The sequence below is a fragment of the Lactuca virosa genome, chromosome 7 (genome assembly GCF_052849685.1).
Source record: "Lactuca virosa cultivar CGN04683 chromosome 7, Lactuca_virosa_CGN04683_v6, whole genome shotgun sequence".
Classification (NCBI taxonomy): Eukaryota; Viridiplantae; Streptophyta; class Magnoliopsida; order Asterales; family Asteraceae; genus Lactuca; species Lactuca virosa.
The window spans coordinates 278721920-278745367 of record NC_136432.1 but is presented as its reverse complement, the minus strand read 5'-3'; the positions used below and the strand labels follow the sequence as shown (position 1 = coordinate 278745367).

Genomic DNA, 23448 nt, shown 5'->3' with positions numbered 1-23448 from the left:
GAACATCTTCAAGTGCTTATGAGGGTCTTCATTCTCCAATCCATGAAAAGTTGGGAGGTGATGGACTAAACTTGACTTCAATTTCGAACCTCCTTCCAAAACCGGGTAATTGATACCGGTTGGAGTTTGTGTAACATCGGTTTCCATCATTTGCCTCAAAGTTCTTTCGAGAGCTTCTCCTCCGTCCGCCATTGCAATTGGTTCAATAATGGGTGGATTTTTTTGTAGAGGTGGTGTTTCGGGAATTTCTTAGCGAGGGTCGGGACTAGAATCGGGTTCCGTATCACTTGATGAAGCAGGTTCGACCTCCGGATCCTCGTGAGTATTAGAAGTTTGACCACGTTCAATTCGCTTTTCCTTCGCCAAACGCCTTGCTTCTTTTTTAATTTCTGGGTTGTAAATCAAGTCACATGTACGCTGAGATCTGGGCATAGAGAAACAAACTGATTAAAAATAAACCAATCCCCCGCAACGACCCCAAAATTTGGTGGTTGTCGAGGCCAACAAAATTAATAACCCTAAATCTTTTACACTAAAATAGTGTATAGTGGTAAAGGGATCGAATCCACGGAGATTGGTTCAATTTAATATCTCTATGAAAAATCTCTTTGTAAAAATACTTGGAAAATGACAATAAATTAAAAATGGGGGTTTTGGTGTTTTGAAATACTTGAAACAAACTAGAATTAAACTATGATTTAAATGGACAATTTAACAAAAGCAAGATTTTGATGTAAAATCAATAAGAGAAAGATGGTTGACTTTAGACTTTCATTACTTGAATATTTGGTTAAATAATCATGAGAATACCAAGGTGCAATACTTGTGTTTATAACCTAACATGGCTATAGCAATTTATAAGCATAACTTGCCTCAACTCTTCTTTTGTATTAAAATGACTAGAGAAGCTCATAGTACATTTCCTAAATCAAAGTCACAAAGCTAATGAAGCATGTAATTTTGTGAAAATCAATTAGCATTAGGTTTTAAGAGTCACCAAATCCAAAGAGTAATCTATTGCTTTCATTACCACTATGGAGAAAATATTTTCTTAGTCTAAATGAAATGAAAACAAACATTTAAACTAATTGTTGCTTGTTAAATTGAAGACCCATTACTTAGCCAAGAATTTAATCAACAAAAATAACATTCACATATCAATATTCGTGACTAGAGATATATAAACATGAAGGAAGTTTTCATAGAAAATATAATCATAGATATTCAACACAAGTTCATGGAATTCTTCAAAATAACCAAAACATTCAAGCAATTACATCCAAGTCAACCAAATGAAAATCTAGCCAAGCATGGCCAAAACAAGAGAAATACAAGAAAGTTTAGTGATACCAAACATTGTTCTAGTTGCAAGATGGAAAGAAAATAACACCAATCTTCAATTCTTCAACTTCTTCTCCAATGCCTTCTTGAGAGAGAATTGTGTATGTTCTTCAAGTGATGATAATGAAAAATGCTCCAAAACTCCAGTAGATAAGGTTCATTTCCGGATTCAAAAATTTGCACAAAAGCTACCCACCAACTTTCCACAAGTAGAGTCAACAAGTCAAAACTCGGAATCAAGTCAGCACAATTCACGCGGACCGCGTGGGTCACGCTGAATGTGGGACCTGGGCCATTTAACATACAATCTAGCCCAATCTTCTCATTCACACTTCAGCCCACATGCATAACTCTTTAGAGCCCATTTGTGCCATTCCAAAGCCTTTTTTGATTGATCCAATGCTCCTTCAATCTTCCGTAACTCGATTCCGCGTTGCCTCATCATCATCCTCGCTCAAAAATTTAGTCCAAATTGATTTCTTGTTTATGCAAGCACCAAGCTCAATCGCACCACTTCAAGTCCACAAGCAACCCGCAAGCCTCCATAAGTCCCACACTCCTTCCATACCTCCAATGACAAATAGCCTTCGATAAATCCTGCAAATAAGCTCAAAAGACTGGAAAGCACCCGGTAAAGGAGAAAAATAACAAAAAGAGAAAAAATATGCATGAAGATTTACTAAAATGAGATGGAATGTGCTAAAATAAACTATAAAAAGAAGTAAATAAAATGAAACTATCACTAACACCCACCGCCACAACCACCACTGCCTCTACCATCAACATTAGTGATGCCACTACTACCACCACCTCCACTTTCGTCACCACCACACACTGCCGCAATCACCACCACCATCGCTTCTGCCACCATCGCCGCCGCCGCCACCACCACCGTTTACTATTATTATAATTTATATAATATATATTTACATATAATTATAACACAAAGTAAAAGTAAGTAAAAACCAAGAAGGATAGTTCTGTCATTTTACACTATTCCAATTCCATTTTCCGCCAACCAAACAAAATATAAAACCGGATTCAAATTCCATTTACTGCTAACCAAACAGAATATTGAATTGGATTCCAATTCAAGACAGATTCCAATTCCTCAACAAATTCCAATTCCTTCAAAAACATTCTGTGAACCAAACGCCGCCTAAAAGATCTACTACATACCAAAATAATGTCAAACCAATCCATCAAAGTTCAAATTCAAAATCTACATGCCTAAAAAAACAAGCTTTCAACAAACATCGATCAAAATAACATAAAAGATTAATCACAATCATTGTAATGTCCCATGTTCATAAGCAAAATTTTTATTTTTAAATAAGGTAAAATCATCATTTACATAAAACCAAGTTATAAAAACTCATTTGTTCCAAAATACAATTGTTTGAAAATTGAAGTAATATAAATACTGCGGGATATCCATTGATGCTGATGAGTGTGTATAGTCATGTCTTCGTCTACCCATGATCACCAATTGTACCTGAAAAACATTTAATCCACAACTGTAATCCAAAGCTTAGTGAGTTCCCCCAAAATACCACACACCACAATATACATACAATGCATGCAAACATGAGCCTTCAGTCTGTCTGGCTCCCCTCACAAGGCCTACAGCATGCCTGGACCTCTCCTAAGCGTACAATCTGAAAAACATTTAATCCACACTTGGACCGCTCTCTCTCTCTCTCTCTCTCTCTCTCTTAGCATACAGCTGACCCATACTTAGCCTATAGCATACCGTTGGCCCACCAGTGTATCTCGGCCTAACACAGAGTAGGAACACCTCAACTCACCACCCAATATGTCAACATATGTAACAAACAAGCAATCAAGTAAACATATAAACACAAGCAATTGTCTCATACAGTACACTACGCCACTACCAGCAGATCTCTAATGAATGCATAGCTATATGTAACCACAGTTCAGATAAACATTCGAACAGTGATCCCACTCTAGATCCACAACCAAACAAGGAACATGCAAGAAAGCCTAGATCAAATGTTCTCATGCTATCCAATGTGACTACATATAGTCCCTAGGACACTCCACTAAACCATGAACAACCTACTAATACTCTAATCAGTATATCACTACTCCTATATCTTGACACACAAGGATATACACTGTAACACACAGTATAGTAAGGAAACTCACATAAATCTAAGACCCAAGGAAACACAGCAACACGTTCACTCCCTCTACTGATTGCTCTCGCGAACCGACTAGCACCAAACAAAGGTAGAACCTTAATCAATAACCCAATTCCTTCAAGTTTGATCCAAAGTCAAACTGGTCAAAAAGTAAATGATCAACGGTCAACAAAAGTCAATGGTCAACCCAGTCAACCCACACCATGACGTGGAGGACTCTTGGCCACGTAGTGGGAACATTAGGACAAAACAATCTCGAAGCTGAGAACCACCACGTCATGGCAAGCCTATTGTCACGTCGTGAGAAGTGGCGAATTGCCATATTCTTCATTAAGTGCTAAACCCTTACAGATCTAAGCCCAAAACTTCGAATCCACTTCTTTTTAATGACTTAATGGATAAAGTTTCCAGCTTTATCCATTAGGATTCCATTCTAAGGCTAGATCTACAACCCCAAGTCCATTAAGTCCTTAATGGGGCCAAAACTTGAGCACGGACATAAGAAACTCCAAACATGACCCTTTTTCTTATTCACCAGGAGTTTATTGACCCTAAAAAGTCATCTCAAGCTCTAGAGTTCTTTAAACTCCAAGAGCATCCAAGGAAAGGATAAAAAAAATGAATTTATACTAGCACTAAGAAGAGAATAGGTTAAGATGAGAGTTTTATATCTCCAACAACTCAGAAATCTGAAGGACATGATGGATCCAAGCGGATTCCTTGCTTCCTTGCCCCAAAATGATCTTCCTCTTTCCTCAAGTTCCACCAAAATCCAAGAATAAGATCTTCAATAAAGCAACCAAGCTCTTAATCATCTATGGAGCCTAGGGTTTCATTTGGAAAGATTGGAGGCTGAAGAGGGTGCTTTAAACCTTGAGTTTAGGGGCTTAAATATGGTAGAAACCCTAAAAATATGGGCTTGGGTTGCAGTCATTGCCATATTGTGGCTTTCCTGTAACACTCGGCATTTCAGGTAAGTTTCCTTTTCCTTAATTGTAATTTAAATCATGGACCTTAAGTTCACGTGGGGTGTAGATAGCCTCTACGCGTTGCGTAGAAGGAAAGAAGGTGTGGGCCTTTAATGAACTACATGAGGCGTAGTTAAAGAGTATGCAGGGCGTAGTTAAAGCATATCTGGGTGCCCGACCTACCCTGTCAGACATATCTGGGTGCCCGACCTACCCTGTCAGGCATATATGGGTGCTCGACCTACCCTGTCAAGCATATCTGGGTGCCCAACCTACCCTCCGGTCTATTTCAACCAGTTACGAGGTCTATTTCACCCTCCTACCACTATCACATAATCATATAACATAATCATATTGTCAGGCATATCTGGGTGCCCGACCTACCCTTGCCAGGCATATCTGGGTGCCCGACCTACCCTCTGGTTTATTCCAACCGGATACGGGGTCTATTTCACCCCTACCACTATCACATAATAACATAACATATGGCACATAATCATAACAGATAGTGGCATACCAGACAACTATCACACAGACAATCATCTAACTACAAACAACTACTAGTGGGTCGGCCTTGGTGCCTTAGACTCACTGCTACTGGGAAGGTAACTCACCTCACACAGCTGAAGTCCCGCAGACAAAACCCTAGCTGCTGGATGACAGATTCTCGAATTGTCAACATCAAAACAACACCCAATTAATAATTGGGTTCCAACACATAACCATAAGTCCATGCATGGGGTAAAAATACTACTTTACCCCCAACTTAGCTTGATTCAAGCCCAAGGCCCAATCCAAAGGCCCAAAAGTCAAACTTCGAACCAAAGCCCAACATATGGCTTAATTTTCCAAATTGAGCCCAAACCTTTACATGGTCTTACCCTAAGGCCCAACCATTTATTCTAGTCCCAACACTTGGCATTTCGATGGTCCAATGTCTCGTAATCATCAAGGCCCAGTTATGGCCCATCTATAGCCCAATTCCCCAAATTGGGCCCAAACCCTTCACATGGGCCTTACCCTAAAGCCCATCCAAATATTCTAGTCCATATAATTGTTCTTGGATGGCCCATCAATAGCCCAATCACCCAAGCCCAATAGAAAGGCCCAACTCAAGGCCCAAGCAAAATTAGGGTTTTCACATAAGATAACGATTTGGGTTAAGTGTTCTTACTTAACCCATTAAGTCCATCACTCTACTAGGTCAAACATACAATGTGGTCGAGATTAATTCATAATTCCAATCCAATGGTCCAAACATGTGGGTCCCAACAATCCGAAATTAACATATACAAAATTAGGGTTTTCTAAACCCTAATTAAGGTTTCCAACCCAATCGCGTTCCAATTAGTCCATTTGTTAAGTTTTTAGATTAATTAATTGTTAATTAAGTCGGGCACCACCCACTACCACCTCAGGTAGTGGTGGTCAACGGCGGCGGCAACCACCTCACGGTGGTGGTTATGAATTTCCTTGATTATTTCGGCCACTAAATACAATTATACAACAATATCCAAATGCACACACACATAAAATAACACACACACACACACACTCTCAGCCACCCTTGTGGCGGCAGGCGGTGGTTGGAGGTGACAGCCACCATCTCACGGTGGTGGTGGTGGCTTTTCTCGGTTTTCCGGCCAAACCATCACACCCTCTTGACATTCACAGCCGGTAACAGCAGCACATACACCTACAAACGCTAATATGAGCGGAACCACCCACCTGGTGGCATGCAACGGTCGGAGAGCATCTGACATGACGAAACAGCCGCACGGCGGCGACGATGTAACTGCAGAAGAAAGGTGGCGCCGATGGTCCCGGCTGAAACGACGTCATGAGGTTGGTCCTCGTCCTCAGCAACGGCAGGAATGACGACAACGAAATTATCCCGGTGGTTTCCGGATTTGGCAGCGATGGCAGCGGCTGGAAAGTCACGAACGGCGACAACCACGATGTCAACTTATTCTCCGGTTTTCAATTGATGCAACGCCCTTTCCCGGTTTCCCATCGGTCTTCATTATTGTCAGCAACAAGAGTCACCGGCGGGCGTTCGGTGGTGCCAAGTGGCCGGAGCTGGTAGCGGCGGCTGGAGGTAGGGGAAGGAGGGTGGCGGTTGTTCAAATGATTAGGGTTAGGGTTGTGGGACGAGGGTGACGGTTATAAATCCCGACTCCACATGAACTTCAACCCATATTGACACAATCGGTCCCTCCTCTCCTTAGTTCCAGTATTTACCAATTATACCCTGACTTCTGAAATCCCTTTCAATTCCAATCTGTAATTTACCCAACAGCCCTCAGTTTTCAAAATCCTTTCATAGTAAGTCCAATACTTACCAAACACCCTCTGACTTCTGAAAATCTTAACAAAATAAATCCCGTAACTACACTTTAACCCCCGAAAACCCAAATTATATCATTTGGTCCCCGAAACCAACACCCCGCTAAATATTACGAATTTTAGAGCTACAATAAAATAACAAAAAATATAAATTTACATCTTGGGGTTCCGAGTTTATTATTTAATTACTCAATTTCAAACGGAATGTAACAAAAGGGCTTCTAGCCCGGTGTCATGTGTTGCCCTCCCTCCTTGAGGTTGAGGGTTCAAGTCTCGTTTGTTGACTTAGGTGGATTGAAGAAGTAGCTTCGGGGAATATTAGATTTTTCGTTCAAAAAAAACAAAGAGAGGCGTTTAGTTTTTTATGTTTCAGAACTTGTGTTGCTTTCTTTCTCTCACATTCACTCTCGTGCTCTCAGGAATGGACCGTCCAACACTCACTTGTTTGGGTAATGAATCTAATTATTTCTTCCTTTTTATGTCGTTAGGGTTTTGTTTTTATTTTTTCTGATTTCCTTTTCATTTATGTCGTTATGCTTTTTTCTGATGGAAATTTGGGCCTTCTCTTGTCTTTGGTATCACAAACATAGTATTCATTGTTTTCTTTTGTTCCCGTCTCATGATTTTTTGTTTATGTTTTCATGTGAATATTGGACGCTTTATATAGACTCTGTGGAGGTTAAAGCCTTGAACCATTTCATTTTAATGTTGGCAAAGGCAAAGTTGTTGTTGTTACAGAGGCTGTTTTTGAAAAAATAATCAAAGAAATAAAGAAGTTGGCACGTGTGAAAGCAATTTTCGGCAAAAAAAAAGTTTGTGGTTGCATACCTTCACCCAATTAAAGTTTGCGTTTGACCAAAACTTTCAAATCTTCCACAAATTGGAAAATGTCAGTGTTCGGTTATCTAGATTCAAAGTAGAAAATGAAAAAGGTTAGTTTTGATGCTTTATCTATATCTTAATTTTTGTGTGTTGGTTTGATATTTTAGTTTTACTTGTTTTTATTTTATATGTTAAAACTGCTTTTTATGATTATTTAATGTGAACATATTTGACAGAACAAAAGAAAGGAAGATCTTTTGAGGCATAAGGAGGCCATGCATGCATAAAGTAAATGAAGAGTGATGCATGTAGTTCACTTTATTTGACAGAACCAAACATTTCGTATATGTTGTTACAATTTCATATTTTGGTCCCAAAAGAACAAGAATAAAAAATGTTACAAAAACCTCTAATAACGACCAAAACTGAAAAAAATCAGCTATAGTCAAGGATCAAAAATGTAATTTTATTGGTTTACTCTTTTTCAAATAGAATAAACTAAATAATTTCGACTAACTAATTTTACATTATGCATGCAATAGGAGTGCTCTTAGGGTTTAGACCAGAATCAAAGATTTCAGAACTTTTCTCTATCGATTCTCTCTGCGTCTCTCTTGCTCCCATCCCCTCTAACAAGCATAACAAGCAGGTATTTTGGTAACGAATCTTGTCTACAACCTCTATTTCTGTCTTCCTTTTCTTTTATGTCGTTAGGTTTCTTTTTTTCCGATTTCCTTTTCATTTATGTTGTTAGGCTTTTTTTTTCGATGGAAATTTTGGCTTCTTTTGTTTTTGATAACGCAAATCTTCACTTTCATTTTAACTTAATGATATTCATCGTTCTCTTCTATTCCCGTCACATGCTTTTTTGTTTATGTTTTCATATGGATATTGGATGTTTAATATATAAGACTCTCTAGTATTTGGGCTTATAGGGTGTTTATGTATATAGACTCTGGAATTCTGGCACGCGCACACACACACACACACACACATATATATATATATATATATATATATATATATATATATATATATATATATATATGGTGAGGTTCAATAGAGAACCATAATTAATCAAGGAACCAAGGAACCAATCTTTTTTTCAACATTTAGAGCTTGTTTTTTATAATAAAAAAAAAGCTAAAAACATAGAAATTCATAACTTTTTATCCTTTTTCCAATGATATCAAATTCGATAAAAAAAATCGTCAAATTCACAGTGTTCTGAATTCACACGGTGAACTCGAAAAATATATAATTTATTTTTTAGCATTCACAATATGAAGTTATTAATTTAGAAATATTTAGTTTTTTTCGATAAACAATAAGCTCTAAAATTTTAAAAAAAAATTGATTCTTTGGAGAACCAATATTACATGTTGAAGATATAATAAGTATTAATTAAATCTTCAGTATTTAATATGCATTAATTACGTACTTTCTTAAAATAACTAAAATGATTGGTACAGAATCAATCTTACATGCACACAATAGATAGTAGAAACATTTGAACCTAACTCTCTCTCTCTTTATATATATATATATATATATATATATATATATATATATATATATATATATATATATATATATATATATATATATATATATATATGATTCAGAAATTGAGGTTAAAGGCCTTCAACCATTTGATTTTGAGGTTCGCCAAGGCGAATTTGTTGCTTTTACGGAGTTTATTCTTGAAAAAACAGACAAAATAATAAAGAAGCCGATAAAGTTGAAAGCAATTGTCGGCAAAAAAAAAGTATGTGGTTGCATACCTTCACCCAAAGAAGTGGCTGGATAAGAATTAAAGTTTGCGTTTGACAAAAACTTTCAAATCTTCCACAAATTGGAAGATGTCAGTGTTCGGTTGAGTGGATGCAAAGGAAAATTAAAATGTTAGTAATTTTGATGTTTTTAATTGAGATAGAATTATATCTTAATTTTTGTGTGTTGGTTTGATATTTTAGTTTTACTTTGTTTTATTTTATATGTTAAAACTGCCTTTTATGATTATTTAATGTGAACATATTTGACAGAACAAAAGAAAGGAAGATCTATTGAGGCATAGGGAGGTGATGCATGCAGAATGTAAATGAAGAGTGATGAGTGTAGTTCACTTTCTATAGTTTCATGTAGTTAAGTAGGTATGTAGTTTGTATGAAAAAGACATCATATCCTCTGTTTTTTACTTTTACTGTAGGAGATTTTGGTGTTTTGGGGGTTATGTTAGCTTCTATTCTCATGTGGTCTGTTCCATTGTTCATTTGGGGCTCTCCTCTTAGATGTGGCTGAATGTAATGGTTTTCTCTCCTGGTAGGTGTACTGGGTTTTTATTTTGAGCTTTGGTGTTCTGACTACTCTCTTCCCTTGTTGGTGATCTTTTTTGACCTGGAAGGTTTTGCCCTTGTGGTTATTGTTAATCTTCACGGATACTACTTAATAGTTCATAGGGTGCATTTCATAGTTTGCACTTGCTTTCTTCTAGCTGTTGGTGATTTTTACACTGTGGACGATTTGCTTCTCTTCACAGTTGCTGCCTTTGTAATCTCTTGTTTGTTTTTCCAGCTCCCTGCCTTCTTATTTAATGATGTTTTGCTGTTAAAAAAACACCTATTCCTCATGTAGATTCACTACTTCATGCATAGAAAATTGTTGTTTTAGAAACATGTGTGGTCGTCCACCTCACACTCAATTCTTATTTTTATAAAATATCATATATTTTCTTTCATTTATAATTTTTTTGTTCATTAGACTTCTAATTAGACTGTCTAACATTTATCTAAAAGTTAGTGCACTGTTATTAAGGTCGAATAAAAGAATAGTAAAAATGAGTATACTTTGAAAGTAGCCACCCAATTATAGTATCGTACTTTCAAATTTAATGCTTTCGTAAGAAAAAAAAAATTTAATAAATTTTTAATAAAATGTTCTAATAACATGGTTTTCCATAATAATTTGTTTTTGTAAAATGGTTTTGCAAAGCTTAATTGTATGTTGACTAAGACACTCCTACAATCATTTACTATAATAGTACTAAAATGTGATTAAAGAACCGATGCAAAAACTTTGTAGGGGAAAAGTTGAAGATACAAACTAACTGACCGAATGATACCAATAGCAATCTACATGTATTTGACATCCTTATGTTTCAAAAAATTGCAGAAATGTTCTTTGAGTTTCACAAAAATATAGAAATGGTCACTTTCCAATAGCTGAATCATAGAAATGGTCCTTGTGTTTCACAAAATTACATAAATTATCCCTTCCAATAGTAGAAATACAGAAATGGTCAATGTGTTTCATAAAATTACATAAATGGTCCCTGCCTAATAGCAAAATAACATAAATGCTCCCAGTGTTTCACAAAATTACAAAAATGGTCCCTACCTAATAGAAAATTTATAAAAATGGTCCATGTGTTTCACATAACTTATAGAAATGGTCCCCGTGTAATGGAATATTATAGAAATGGTGTCGAAAATACAGGATTAACAAACCGACGGGCCATCCACTAGTTAAAGTCTAAATCACAGCACTTTACATATTTATATTTACCATGAAGGGCATTTAGGTAATTACATCACAATCACCTACCTTCTCCGATAATATCATGAAGCATGGGTCGGGAAACATCATTTGGCGAAAGCAGTGATGGTGAAACAGTCGAGTTACTCGTACTTGCCACACCATCACTAGTACCCGTAGTTGTAGTTGAAGTTGAAGTTGGAACCGCACTCTTAAAAGTTGTAGCATCATTAAATTTGAAACCGGTCAAGTACTCAGGCCGAGTAATTTCACCGCTTGATTCAACATCACCCGAAATCATGGCCACCACACGCGACATTGATGGTCGATATGTGGGTGACGTTTGTGTGCATAAAAGGGCAACTCTTATTACTCTTTTCACTTCGTTTTCATCAAATTCAGACAGTTCTTCATCCACTAACTCGAGTTCACGGTTCGCTTCATGTAGGTTCCATGCCTGAAATCATACCAAAGTTAACACTCAATAGTTGGTTGGGATTTTATGACATTAACCCTTTTTATTAAATTCAAGAAGAAGAAGAAGATGATGATGATGATGAAACATACCCATTCAAGAAGATATATTCTCTCATCATCCAAACTTGAATCAGAATTGGGCCTTCCGCTGACAATCTCTAAAGCCACAACTCCAAACCCAAACACATCGGCCTTTTCCGTGAGGTGTCCACGCATTGCATACTCTGGCGCCAGATACCCACTACATATTAAATCAATAAGACTTAGTCGACTTATCATTTTTTAAAGACTAGCTCACTTTTGCAATTTTGGTACTTTTTGGGAATTGTGGTCCTTATTTGAGGTTGTTGTGATTCAAGTAAAATGACTATTTATTGTTCCCAAGAAAAGTTAAATTTTGCGAATGTGATCCTTAAAATATAGTCGTGCGTAAATTACATTTTTGGTCCCTGGTTCTAGCTGATTTTTAAACTTTAGTTTTATAACTTTTTTGGTCCCTGTTTCAAGTAAAATAACTGTAACTTTAGGACCAAAATTGCAAAAATATGTTATAATTGGGGACCAGTAGCCATTTTACTTGGAACAGGGACCAAAAACGTTACAAGAATCTCAAATAAGGACTAAAACCACAAGAGAAAACTTTTGGGGACTAAAATTGCAAAAATCAGCAAGTACACTCAGGAACCAAAAATGTAATTTTCAAAAAGTCGGTTAGTTTACATAATTGGTCTGTGAGTATAGCTGATTTTTGCAATTTTGGTCTCAAAAGAACATGGACCAAAAATGTTACAAAAACCTCAAATAAGGACTAAAGCAGAAAAAATCATCCATATTCAAGGATAAAAAAAAATGTCATTTACTCTTTTTCAAAATAGAATAAATTAAATAATGTCGACTAATTAATCTTACATTGTGCCTGCAACACGAGTACTCATATGTGTTTTCTTGTCATCATAAAGTTTGGCCAAACCAAAATCTGATATCTTAGGGATCAGATCGGAATCAAGTAATACATTGCTAGATTTCACATCTCGATGTATGATTCGTATGCGTGATTCCTCATGGAGATACGAGAGACCGCGTGCTAACCCCATGCATATTTCAAAACGGGTAGACCATGTAAGTGACAATTTTTTCCTTCCTACATCATAGACCAAAAAATGTAACATTACAGCATTAATTAAACTTTAGTACTTTATAATTGATGTCTAAAAATATGTAACTTTTTATACCAAATAATGCTTGATCGAGACTCTTGTTTTCAAGATACTCGTAGACAAGAAGACGTTTCTCTCCATCGATGCAGCATCCGTAGAGTTTCACGAGGTTACGGTGTTGGACTGCGGATATTGTGGCAATTTCTGCTACAAATTGGGACTTGCCTTGGTGTGAGGCTATGGATAGTTGTTTCACAGCTATTACCCTTCCATCATCAAGTGTTCCCTGTTTATCATCAAAGAGATTTTTTAAGCTAGTGTTTGCTTGTTTGAAATGGTGAAATCATTCACTCCATTGGAATGAAAAAGACCTCTATGTTTTGTGTGAATGAATGGAATGAACCAGTTTTGAAGGAATGTGGATATATGTGAATGTGATTCCTTCCATTCCCTAGATAGAGTTTTTTTTTTTTTCCATTCCATCATGGACCGGAAAGAAGAATTGCAATATAATCCTTACTTTAATAAAATAAATATTTTTTAAATTTTGTTTTATTTTTAATTATATTATACCTTTATTTTTAGAAATAACTTATTGTAGCTTACTGGGAGTTTTTTTATAAGCTTTAATTATGTTTAAGAACAAATTACATGAATGGTCCTTAAGGTTTTGTTTTTTTCCCTAAAGTAGTCCTTACAAAACTTTTTTTCCCTTAGATGGTACCTACGGAGCAAACCTTGCACACGAAAGGCCCTTGTGACTAACTTTGTTAACAGATTCTGTTAAGTTTTGTTAAATGACAAAAATACCCTTTGTTTTATGCACACAGATGGTCTCTCTCTCTCTCTCTCTCTCTTCTCTCTCTCTCTCTCTCTCTCTCTCTCTCTCTCTCTCTCTCTCTCTCTCTCTCTCTCCAGAAAGAACCCACACACACATAAACTTCTCTTTTTCACCTACACAAACAAACCCAATGTTCTCCAAGATCTCCAGCAAAATACAAAAACCCAAACCCCAATTCTGTCCATACATAACCACTGAAACCCAGAGCCAAATCTTGTAAAAATGCAGTGCCCAAGCACTAATTCCTTCCGTTTCAACTCCTCTTTATGGGCTTGTAATCCGGGGTACTTGTACAACGCCACCGCCAACATATGCTCCCCTTTCACCATCTCCGACGCCGACGAGTTCTTAGTGGGTACCGGAGTTGATTATTCGATCAATTTCCCAGAGACCATCTTGTCATTTGATTCAATCAAAAAGTACACGCAGTCGCAAGGCGTGTTTCTTGGGGCTACCCTTGTGATGATGTGTTCTGTTTCTTTGTGAGGTTTGGAGGTCTTGGTGATGGAAGAACACCGTGGTATAAGGTTAGATGGGCGATTAGCAGATTGGACATCTGTTTTGCTACTCGTCACTGGCTGGTAATTTTTCTAGCTCGTTTTTGTTCTTGAAATTTTAATTTGAGCTGTTGTTGTGCTTTTCAAATTCAAAATCGATGTGCTCTTAATGACTTTCCAACTTTGAAATTTGAAAAATAGGGAATCGAAGAGCACCACCGGCGGCACATCACAACTTCAGATCCAAAGTTTTTTTATGTTGAATGTGGCTTGATGTTGATTTCTGGATTTAAAGTTTTTTTTTGTACTTTTGTTTTCTTTGGTGTGTACGTATGAGAGATAAGAAAGAGGTAGAGATAGAATAAATGGTGGTGGTGGTGGTGGAGAGTGGTGGCCGACGGTGGTGGGTCAGTATTTTTTTGTGTGTGAAAGAAGAAAGGATGAGAGCAAGAAGATGATGGTGGAGGATTGTGTGTGAGAGAGAGAGGACCATCTCTATGCATAAAACAAAGGGTATTTTTGTCATTTAACAAAACTTAACAGAATCTGTTAACAAAGTTAGTCACAAGGGCCTTTTGTGTGCAAGGTTTGCTCCGTAGGTACCATCTAAGGGAAAAAAGTTTCGTAAGGACTACTTTAGGGAAAAAAACAAAACCTAAAGGACCATTCGTGTAATTTGTTCTATGTTTAAATTTTTTACATAAAAGTTCAATAATTACAATTACAAAAGTAAATTACATTTTTGGTCCCTGACTATCGCTGATCCTTGGGATTTTGGGTCCCAAAAAATACATATGCAATTTTGATCCTTATTTTAGGTTTTTCTAACGTGTTAGTCCCTGTTCCAAATAAAGTGACTATACTTTTGGGACCAAAATTGCAATTATCTAAGCTTATGTACAAGGATCAAAAATAGTCATTTTATTTGCAATTACACGAATGGTCCCTATGGTTTGGGGTAATTTGCACGTTTGGTCCCTAACTTATTTTTTTAGCTTGGAAGGTCCCTATTGTTTGTTTTTGTTGCGCACTTGGTCCCTGTCTTACATAAAAAGACTATTTTGCCATTGATTTTTTAATTTATTTAAATAAACACACCCCCAACCCCACTTCCACCTCACCTTACCTTACCTACCCCACCTTATTTAAATAAATTAAAAAATCAAGGGCAAAATAGTCTTTTTATGTAAGACAGGGACCAAGCGTGCAACAAAAACAAACTATAGGGACCTTCCAAGTTAAAAAAATAAGTTAGGGACCAAACATGCAAATTACCGCAAACCATAAGGACCATTCATGTAATTTACTCTAATTAGAATATGGATAATTACAAAATGACCAAAATGGGTGGTGTCTTGTCACCAAATGACCACTTTTTGAATACTTACCACAAAATAACCATATATCTACCAAAATGCCCTTTGCAATATAGTTTTTGAAATCGCTTTATAAATGGTAACCCTTACAAAAACCTTTGATTTTTGTTTTCTTTGCAAAATTCTATTGGGCCGTTCATAAAGCAATTTTGCAAAATCATTGTTGCAAAGCTGATGATTATTGTGTGATAACTGTTCAAAAGGTAATCATTCATGTGCTTTTTGTGACCTATGTGCTTTTTGTGACCTGGACAAGGGACGATTCGTGTAATTTACTCTTACACACAATATAAAAAAAATCATAAGAAAATTCATTCGATTCATGCAAGCCAACCAAACATGAGCATGGAATGTAATCACTCTCATTCCATTACCCTGTCTGTTCTATTCTTTTGTCATTCCATTCCATTCGAGTTTAAAAACCAAAAATTAAATTTTTGATAAAAAAGAGTATAAATTACCTTGTAAACAGGTCCAAAACCACCCTCCCCTAGCTTATTTGCAGGACTAAAATCATCTGTTGCATCTCTCAAGTCTCCATAACCAAAAGTATAAGGCTTCGTGTCAATTCCCAAAAACTCTGCAAATTAGCAAATGTTATAAAGAAGCTCAAAGGAAAAACAATGGAAAACATTATTCATCTATGTCATAAAGAAAGATTCAAGAAAATCACCTTCATCATAATTGTCATCATTATTCTTCTTTTTCCTTCGCTGACGAAGAATATAGAGGGCTAATAACACCAAAAAGCTCACAACTACAATCGGAACCAAAATCCCCGCCACAATCAAACCGGTATTATTCTTCTTCTTGTTGGAAGGTGGATTGTTGCTCACAGTAGGGACGAAATCTGTAAAAAAAACAAGTAAAGGGGGTTGTCTTGTCATTTTGTCAATCAAGAGCAAAAAGTTAAGAAAAAACAATTTCATGAAAGAATTTTACTTGGTGTAGCACTGATTGCTGAGATAAGAGGTCCAAAATCTCCTTGAGTAGGTACACAACAAGTCCCTTTTCCGGTCCATAATAGATGAATCTCAAGGTAGTTATTTAAAACCTCAACTGTCACTTCCTTTGAAACAGGACTAAATGAAGCCCCCCCTGCTTCCCTTTTAATATTAAAATCTTGAAAAACCCGGTTTCCCTGAAAAAAAATAAACAAATTTTCACCACCCATGTACCAAGGTTGACCATTAAGTTCATTAAATCAAAAAGAAACAGCGCCTAAGAATGCTATTAGTATTTAACACAGATGACAGACCTGGACATAAATGTCAAATACACGCCTTCCAAGGCTTCTCCAAGTGGAACCATCTTCTATTGCAAGTTCTGCAAACCGGAGATTTACAGTGTAGTTACCATTTTCAAGCCCTAAACCATAATATCTTAAAGATCCAGCAGAGAGTCTTGCTGTTTGGAAAAGTTCTGAATCTAAAGTGTTTGTGAATTGGCGTTGAGTGGAGGCTGTGTATCTCGGATTGTCTCTTCTTCCCACATTGCTGACACCCCACCTCCTCTCGGGAGTCAAATAGTATGTTGCGGGCCCCAGTTGTTCGTTGTCTTGCTCATGGACTAACTGACTTGAGGATGTAATTTGTGGGCCACCACAATTGATTCCAAAGTCACTATCTGTAAACCAACATCAAAAGGGTGGTAACACAAATCAAATTATATTAAATTACATTATTGGTACCTGAGTATAGTTGATTTTTGCAACTTTGGTCCCAAAAAGTTTTCTCTTACAATTTGGTCCTTACTTCAGGTTCTTGTAAGGTTTCTGTTACCTGACTATAACTAATTTTTGCAGTTTTTGTCCCAAAAATATAGTGGGACCAAAAACCTCGAATAGGGACCAAAAATGTAATTAATAACAAAGAGAAAGTTGATGTTTTTTGCTTACATATTGGTGATCCACGGTTACAAGGGAAACCACTTTGGAGACAATTCAATGCTGAATTGTTTAAAGTGAAGTTGTTCACAACTATGTTACTGCATGTACACACATTAGAAATGTGATATTAGCTTTAAACACCATGATGGAAAATAACTTTGAATGAAAAAACGCAAATCAGAATTTAAAAGCACGTACACTTGTAAAGTTTGGTTATTGGCCCAAGAAGGAAGTGCCCCAGATAGTTCATTGTATGACAAATCACTGAGAACAGAATATTGTTATGGAAAATTATTAAGAAATAAAAAAACATTTTTTTCTTAACTAACTAGCCTACAATCACTTACATATTGCTGAGAGTTCTGCTCTTTTCATCGGGAAGAGTGCCAGTTAAACTATTGTTTCCAAGAAACCTAAAAATGATGACATGTAAATTTGGTCAATATCTACACTTATTGACCAAATTGTAGGCAAAATATTATTTATAATAGAAGGAGAAAATGTGTATTACAAGAAGGACAATTGGCTCAAGTTGAACAACCCTGATGGAATAGGCCCACTCAAATTGTTAAAACTCAAATCCCTGAAAGTAGACACCCAATTGGAGAGATTTTCTTTATTAGTTTATATATTCATATTACGAAAGTAAATCATTATAATCAGATAATTCAGTTTCAATTCAGACTACTTACAGTTGTGTCAAGTTTACATATTCTCCTATGTCAGATGGAATAGAGCCAGAAATTCTGTTATTCCTCAACATTCTGCAAGAATTGCCCTCTCATTATATTTTATCTTCAGAAAAATCAATATATTTACTTAAGAAAGATCAAATATATATACTCACAGAACATTGAGGGACTTCAAATCCCTAATGAAATCCAGAGTTCCATTAGATAAACCACTTATCCTCCTGTAACAATATAGAAAACAAATTAAGAGATCAAAATAGCAACTTGCAAAGTATAATAATCAATTATAAATAAAATAAAGGCTTACAGCTCCTGTAAAAGGGTCAGATTAGAAAATGAAGGTGGTATTGAACCTTCAAAAGAATTCCCCTCAAACCTCCTACGAGAACATCAAACATAAATTATATTAAAAAGTTCATAGTGAAAAGCATGTAAATAATCTAAATGCTTGCTTACAAGGATCGTAACTGTGACCAATTTCCTATAAAGCTTGGTATTCTGCCTGTGAAATTATTATCAGAAGCCCATCTGTGAATTCATTATCAAAAAGAAAAGTGTCAAAATTATTATAAGATGGATGAAGTACAACTTTGAAATATCATTAAAGATATATGCGCTTACACTGTTTGCATGTTCGGTAAATTGGCAAATGAAGGAGGAATTTCACCACCAACTCCAGCACTATCAATGTAACTGACAAAATGAACATACATGAAGATGATATTAGATTATTTAATCAATGGAACTCGTTACATATCATAAATTCATAATCATCAATGTTCTTACATTTGTTCTAATAATCTTAAATTTCCAAGTTCCGATGGCAGAGAACCATTAAAATTATTTGTGCCAAATCCCCTGCAACATAAAAAGTATATATATAGAATATTGTAAACAAAAAAAAAATTAAACAGAAGAAATACAAACAAAATAGGAAGAAATATACAGTGATCTAAGATCAGTAAGCTGCCCTAGCTCTGGTGGAACCTGCCCTGATAAAGCATTGATACCGATAGTCCTATAAAAAAGTTTCGAATCATCAATATATAACTTATAAATCTGAAATCTCAGATGTATTCTTACAAATGTAGAGGTCAAAATGGTCATTTGAGTTTAAATTATCATAAAATGGATGGCTTACATGTACTGCATACGAGTTAGATTGCCAATGGAAGGTGACAAAGGACCTGTCAAGTAGTTCTGTGCCAAATTACTGTAGCAAATAATTGATTATTTAGTAGAAATACAAGACGGGAAAAGTATTACTCAAGAAAGTTAAGAGTAAAGCATATAAGTGAAGAAATAGCAGAATACATACAGATTTGTAAGGTATCTCAAAGTCCAGAGTCCTTCGGGGATCGGGCCCACAGCGTCCATTGCATAAACTTTTCTGATGAATTACGGGGAAATGATGATTGTTAAAAGATAAACAGAATGCATATAATAAGTAACAATTGAAGTGGCCAAAAGACAGATGCTCTAAAGTTCATTCAAACATGACAGAAGCACTTACAGTCGGGTGATGTGGCAAGCAGTAGCATTCGGGATATTACAGTTGCATTTGATGGCGGGATTGTAACCCTGGGAATCGAAGTCGGTGGTGTCAACGGCAGCGCCGCTGCATAATTCTCCGCTTATGTTCCATCCCATCGCTGTTACTGCACTTTCTGCTATTCCCCATTGGCTGAACATTGCATTTATAACTCTCGCTGAAACACCAGTTTTCTTCAGTTTCATTCAACATCGAGATCATAACTATGGTACTAGTAATCAAATTCTTCAATTAACAAAATCGACAACTTAATTCAACAGTGACACAGTCGTGATCTTGATTTTGATCTTCATTTTCAAACCTAATGGCCACAATCTCAGTTTTTCGTATAAACCACCAGCATTTGCTCGTTCAAGCGGGAAAAAGAGAACGGAATATGATGACATAAAAGTCGGTGGATACTTGTTTCACAAATTGCCAAATATAACCCTTTACTTTTAGTTAAATATGAAAAGCCCCCATATTTTGATATTTATCCTTTTTCTCCTCCTAACAAATTCCCAATGCCAATTAAGGTTTTGAATTTATTTATAAAGAGTTTTCACGATAGGTTATATAAAAACTAAAATAATTAAGATTTAGAAAATAATGAATTTCAATTAACTTCTATAAGTGTTTGTTATTGTCATTAATAAAATTATAAATCATCTAATCCTTTAACTTGAGGTTAATGTTCAAAAAAATTAAAGAACTAGAGTAAATTACATGAATTGTCCCTATGGTTTGGGATAATTTACGTGTTTAGTCTCTAACTTATTTTTTTAACTCGGAAAATCCCTCCTGTTTGTTTTTGTTATGCGTTTGGTCCCTACTGTTTGTTTTTGTTACGCACTTGGTCCATGGCTTATCTAAAAAAGCTATTATTTAAATAGGAAAAAATGGTGGGGTAGGTAAGGTAAGGTGAGGGGTACGGTTGGGGGTGTGTTTATTTAAATAAATTAAAAAATCAATGGCAAAATAGTTTTTTTAGGTAAGACAGAGACCAAACGCGTAAGAAAAACAAACAGTAGGGACCTTCTAAACTAAACAAATAAGTTAGAAACCAAACATGCAAATTGTCCTAAAGTATAGGGACCACTCGTGTAATTTACTCAAAGAATTACCCAATATGTTCTATCTTATCTATTGTGGATTATTTCAAGATATATATTAGAAAAGTTTTTACATTTTCAATATTTACCTAAAAATAATTTTTAATATATTTTGCAGAAAATCATTATAATATTTTTTGCAGAAAAACTATTGGTAATTTGAATTATTTATTTTTTGTCATTATTTACCTACTAAACAGTTGCATTTTACAAATGTTACATGGATGTAATTAGTCTTGTCAAAAAAGACTAGCCCAAAATAGTCCCCTAACAAACAACAACTAGACCACTCCAAAATAGCTGAAAACAATCCAAAATAGTCAATAATATATACCCTATGTTGGTTAAAAATTATTGTAATTTAATAGGTAAATAAAAATAAAAATAAAAATAAAAAAAAGTTTACCATGGTTTTGGTAATGCCTTTTCAAGTAACAGACTAAAAATGTGTGAGCTTATGTGAAATTTGTATTCTTTTTTTTTTACTGTTCAATTATGTTTTTTGAAATAGTCAAATGCGCCATTTTTAACACCATTTATATTATCCAACTTACATCCATTTTGTACAAGTTGCATCGACACAACTCACATGTCACAAGCCATAAACTCTTAATCCCACCCCACCCCACCCCACCCCACATGTAGAATTGGGGATACAAATGACGTCAGAAATTTATAATAATTGTAACACATGATTTTAATCTAGGAAAAAAAAATCATAGAAGATAATTCAAAAATGTACAACACAAGCTTCCAAACGTTATAATCTACAAAAGTTTGCGACAGTAGAATTAGTACAGCCGGTGGGCTTGGCCAAAATAAATGGAGTGGGTTCCGTTGAAATAAATAATTTATAATACTGTATTCATTAATGTTTTTTTTTATCTAAATCATTTTTTATTTTACTCAACCAATTTTATAAATTAAAATATAACTAATAGTATTTTTATATATATATGCATAATACAATGGTTCCTGAGAAAACTTTCCTTAACAAAATTAAAATCAATAGTAGCTCGATTCATGACCTGATGCTATTATGACCGAACTTGATTCGAGAATTGAATAGCGCATAAGTATTAATCAAAAATCATGTTCTGTTAAATCAATAATATGCTTAAAACTAACAATTTCAAGTTGAATTGAGGCTCGAATAACTCGATATAAGCTTTACATATACATTAACATCTATTATGGCATAAGGTCGTGAAAGATACATAAGAATTGTAATCAAATTTCAGTTCGAATAATCGAATTAAAGCTGGATTTGTTAGGGCATCTAATCAATAATATCTTTGAATTCAATGAACACGTAACCTTAAATCAAAATCTGAATAAAGAAGAGAACGAATTTCTCTCTCACCAACAAACACACACACAGCAGAAATGAGAAGCAGCCATGCAGAATCGGAGATCATAACTTAATCGCATGGAGAATGAGAGCATAAAAGAAAACACACAGAGGATGACGTAATACCTTCAGCTGGATCGGTGATGTTTTGAGCTCGAGTTATGGCGACAGTTATCGTCAAGCAAAAGCACACGCATAACCACAACCGTGATGTCATCGTTCAAATCCTGTTGCCTCTGCTGCCACCGCCTCCGGCCGTCGTTGTTTCCGTTCACAATATCATGAATTCACATCATATATATACGATGTATACAGTGGAAGCAGACTTTTCTTCTTCCAAGTTGAGAGTTGTCACATCTCATTATATAAAACTCTCCACTATTTTAATAATTATTATCATTGTTTTGTGATAAAAGTTTACAAAAAGATAATGTTTATAATATAACTCTAAGATATAAATTATTGTTATTTGAAGCTGTTATAATCAATTCGATGATTCTAGCTAACAGTTTTATAATTATAATTATTTAATAAATTAACTAGTAAATAAAGAATAAAGAGCTATAATTTATATTTAAATTTTATATCATAAGTTTATGTGTTATATATTTATATTTTTCCTAAAAATATATCTAAAAGTGTCTAAAAATAGTATAGAACATGTTCCGAAGTGCATTTTGAAATGGTTATATGATATGTAATAAACAGAATCTGATAACCAAAATAGTATAGAACATGTTCCGAAATGCTTTTTGAAATGGTTATATAATATAATATGTAATAAAGAGAATCTGATAACCAATTGTTCAGTTGCAATATCCAATGGTGCATGAGACGGTTTTTACTTTTTTTATAGATTTGATAAATTTTAATTATTTTTAAATTACTGGAAAAAATAATCCTAGCAACCTTTTTACTATCCTTTTAATTACTTAAAATTTTAATTATTTGACCCGTAGATAGATAATTATAAATAAAATTAGGTGAATATTAAAACGACACAAAACCCGATTATTAAGAATTTAAGTTGTTTAAAATTGCTTATTTGTTTTTATAAGTTTCGTATTTAATGTAGAGATGTAATAATTAGAACTTTTATATATGAAATAGTTTTTAATTTAAATATTTCAGTAAAAATAATCCAACTTGGTTAAATAGGAAGCCGTGGTCCATTGACCTGTCAGGCCGTCATGCCTCCGCACTTGAGAGGTACCAAAATTTTGATGTATATTGACTAAAACGCCTATATGCATTACTATTCACTAATAAAACTTGATTAAAAGAGCCAATGACAAAAGTTTAGAGGGAAAAAGTTGAAGTTACAAATTAGTTGACCAAATGATACCA

The 23448-nt window shown here is 35.1% G+C and overlaps 1 protein-coding gene and 1 long non-coding RNA gene across 2 annotated transcripts; one reads left to right on the top strand and one right to left on the bottom strand.

Moving 5' to 3' along the window:
- The first annotated feature begins 9288 nt into the window (after positions 1-9288).
- Positions 9289-10067, top strand: LOC145124161 (uncharacterized). Its single transcript, XR_013715519.1, has 2 exons — positions 9289-9549; positions 9691-10067. It is a non-coding gene; the product is annotated as an uncharacterized LOC145124161 (long non-coding RNA).
- Positions 10068-10901: 834 nt separating this feature from the next.
- Positions 10902-22443, bottom strand: LOC145124155 (putative LRR receptor-like serine/threonine-protein kinase At1g56140). Its single transcript, XM_079059391.1, has 23 exons — positions 22228-22443; positions 19621-19816; positions 19426-19497; positions 19249-19320; positions 19054-19125; positions 18894-18965; positions 18729-18800; positions 18564-18635; positions 18415-18486; positions 18263-18328; positions 18108-18179; positions 17927-17998; positions 17763-17828; positions 17614-17679; positions 17425-17513; positions 16786-17153; positions 16470-16668; positions 16201-16377; positions 15989-16107; positions 12889-13099; positions 12566-12797; positions 11747-11897; positions 10902-11636 (listed from the first exon to the last, which is right to left on the bottom strand). The coding sequence occupies exons 1-23, from the start codon at positions 22316-22318 to the stop codon at positions 11241-11243; spliced, it is 3075 nt and encodes a 1024-aa protein (XP_078915517.1). The 5' UTR covers positions 22319-22443; the 3' UTR covers positions 10902-11240.
- Positions 22444-23448: the final 1005 nt, after the last annotated feature.

Bases quoted from the DNA above. Each gene is read 5' to 3' on its own strand.
- LOC145124155 (XM_079059391.1), bottom strand. From the start codon at position 22,318: ATGACATCACGGTTGTGGTTATGCGTGTGCTTTTGCTTGACGATAACT. The intron at 18,636-18,728 runs GTAAGCGCATAT...ATGAATTCACAG, and splicing joins TTACCGAACATGCAAACAGT to ATGGGCTTCTGATAATAATT. The intron at 16,669-16,785 runs GTCTGTCATCTG...ATTTTTTTTCAG, and splicing joins TATTTGACATTTATGTCCAG to GGAAACCGGGTTTTTCAAGA.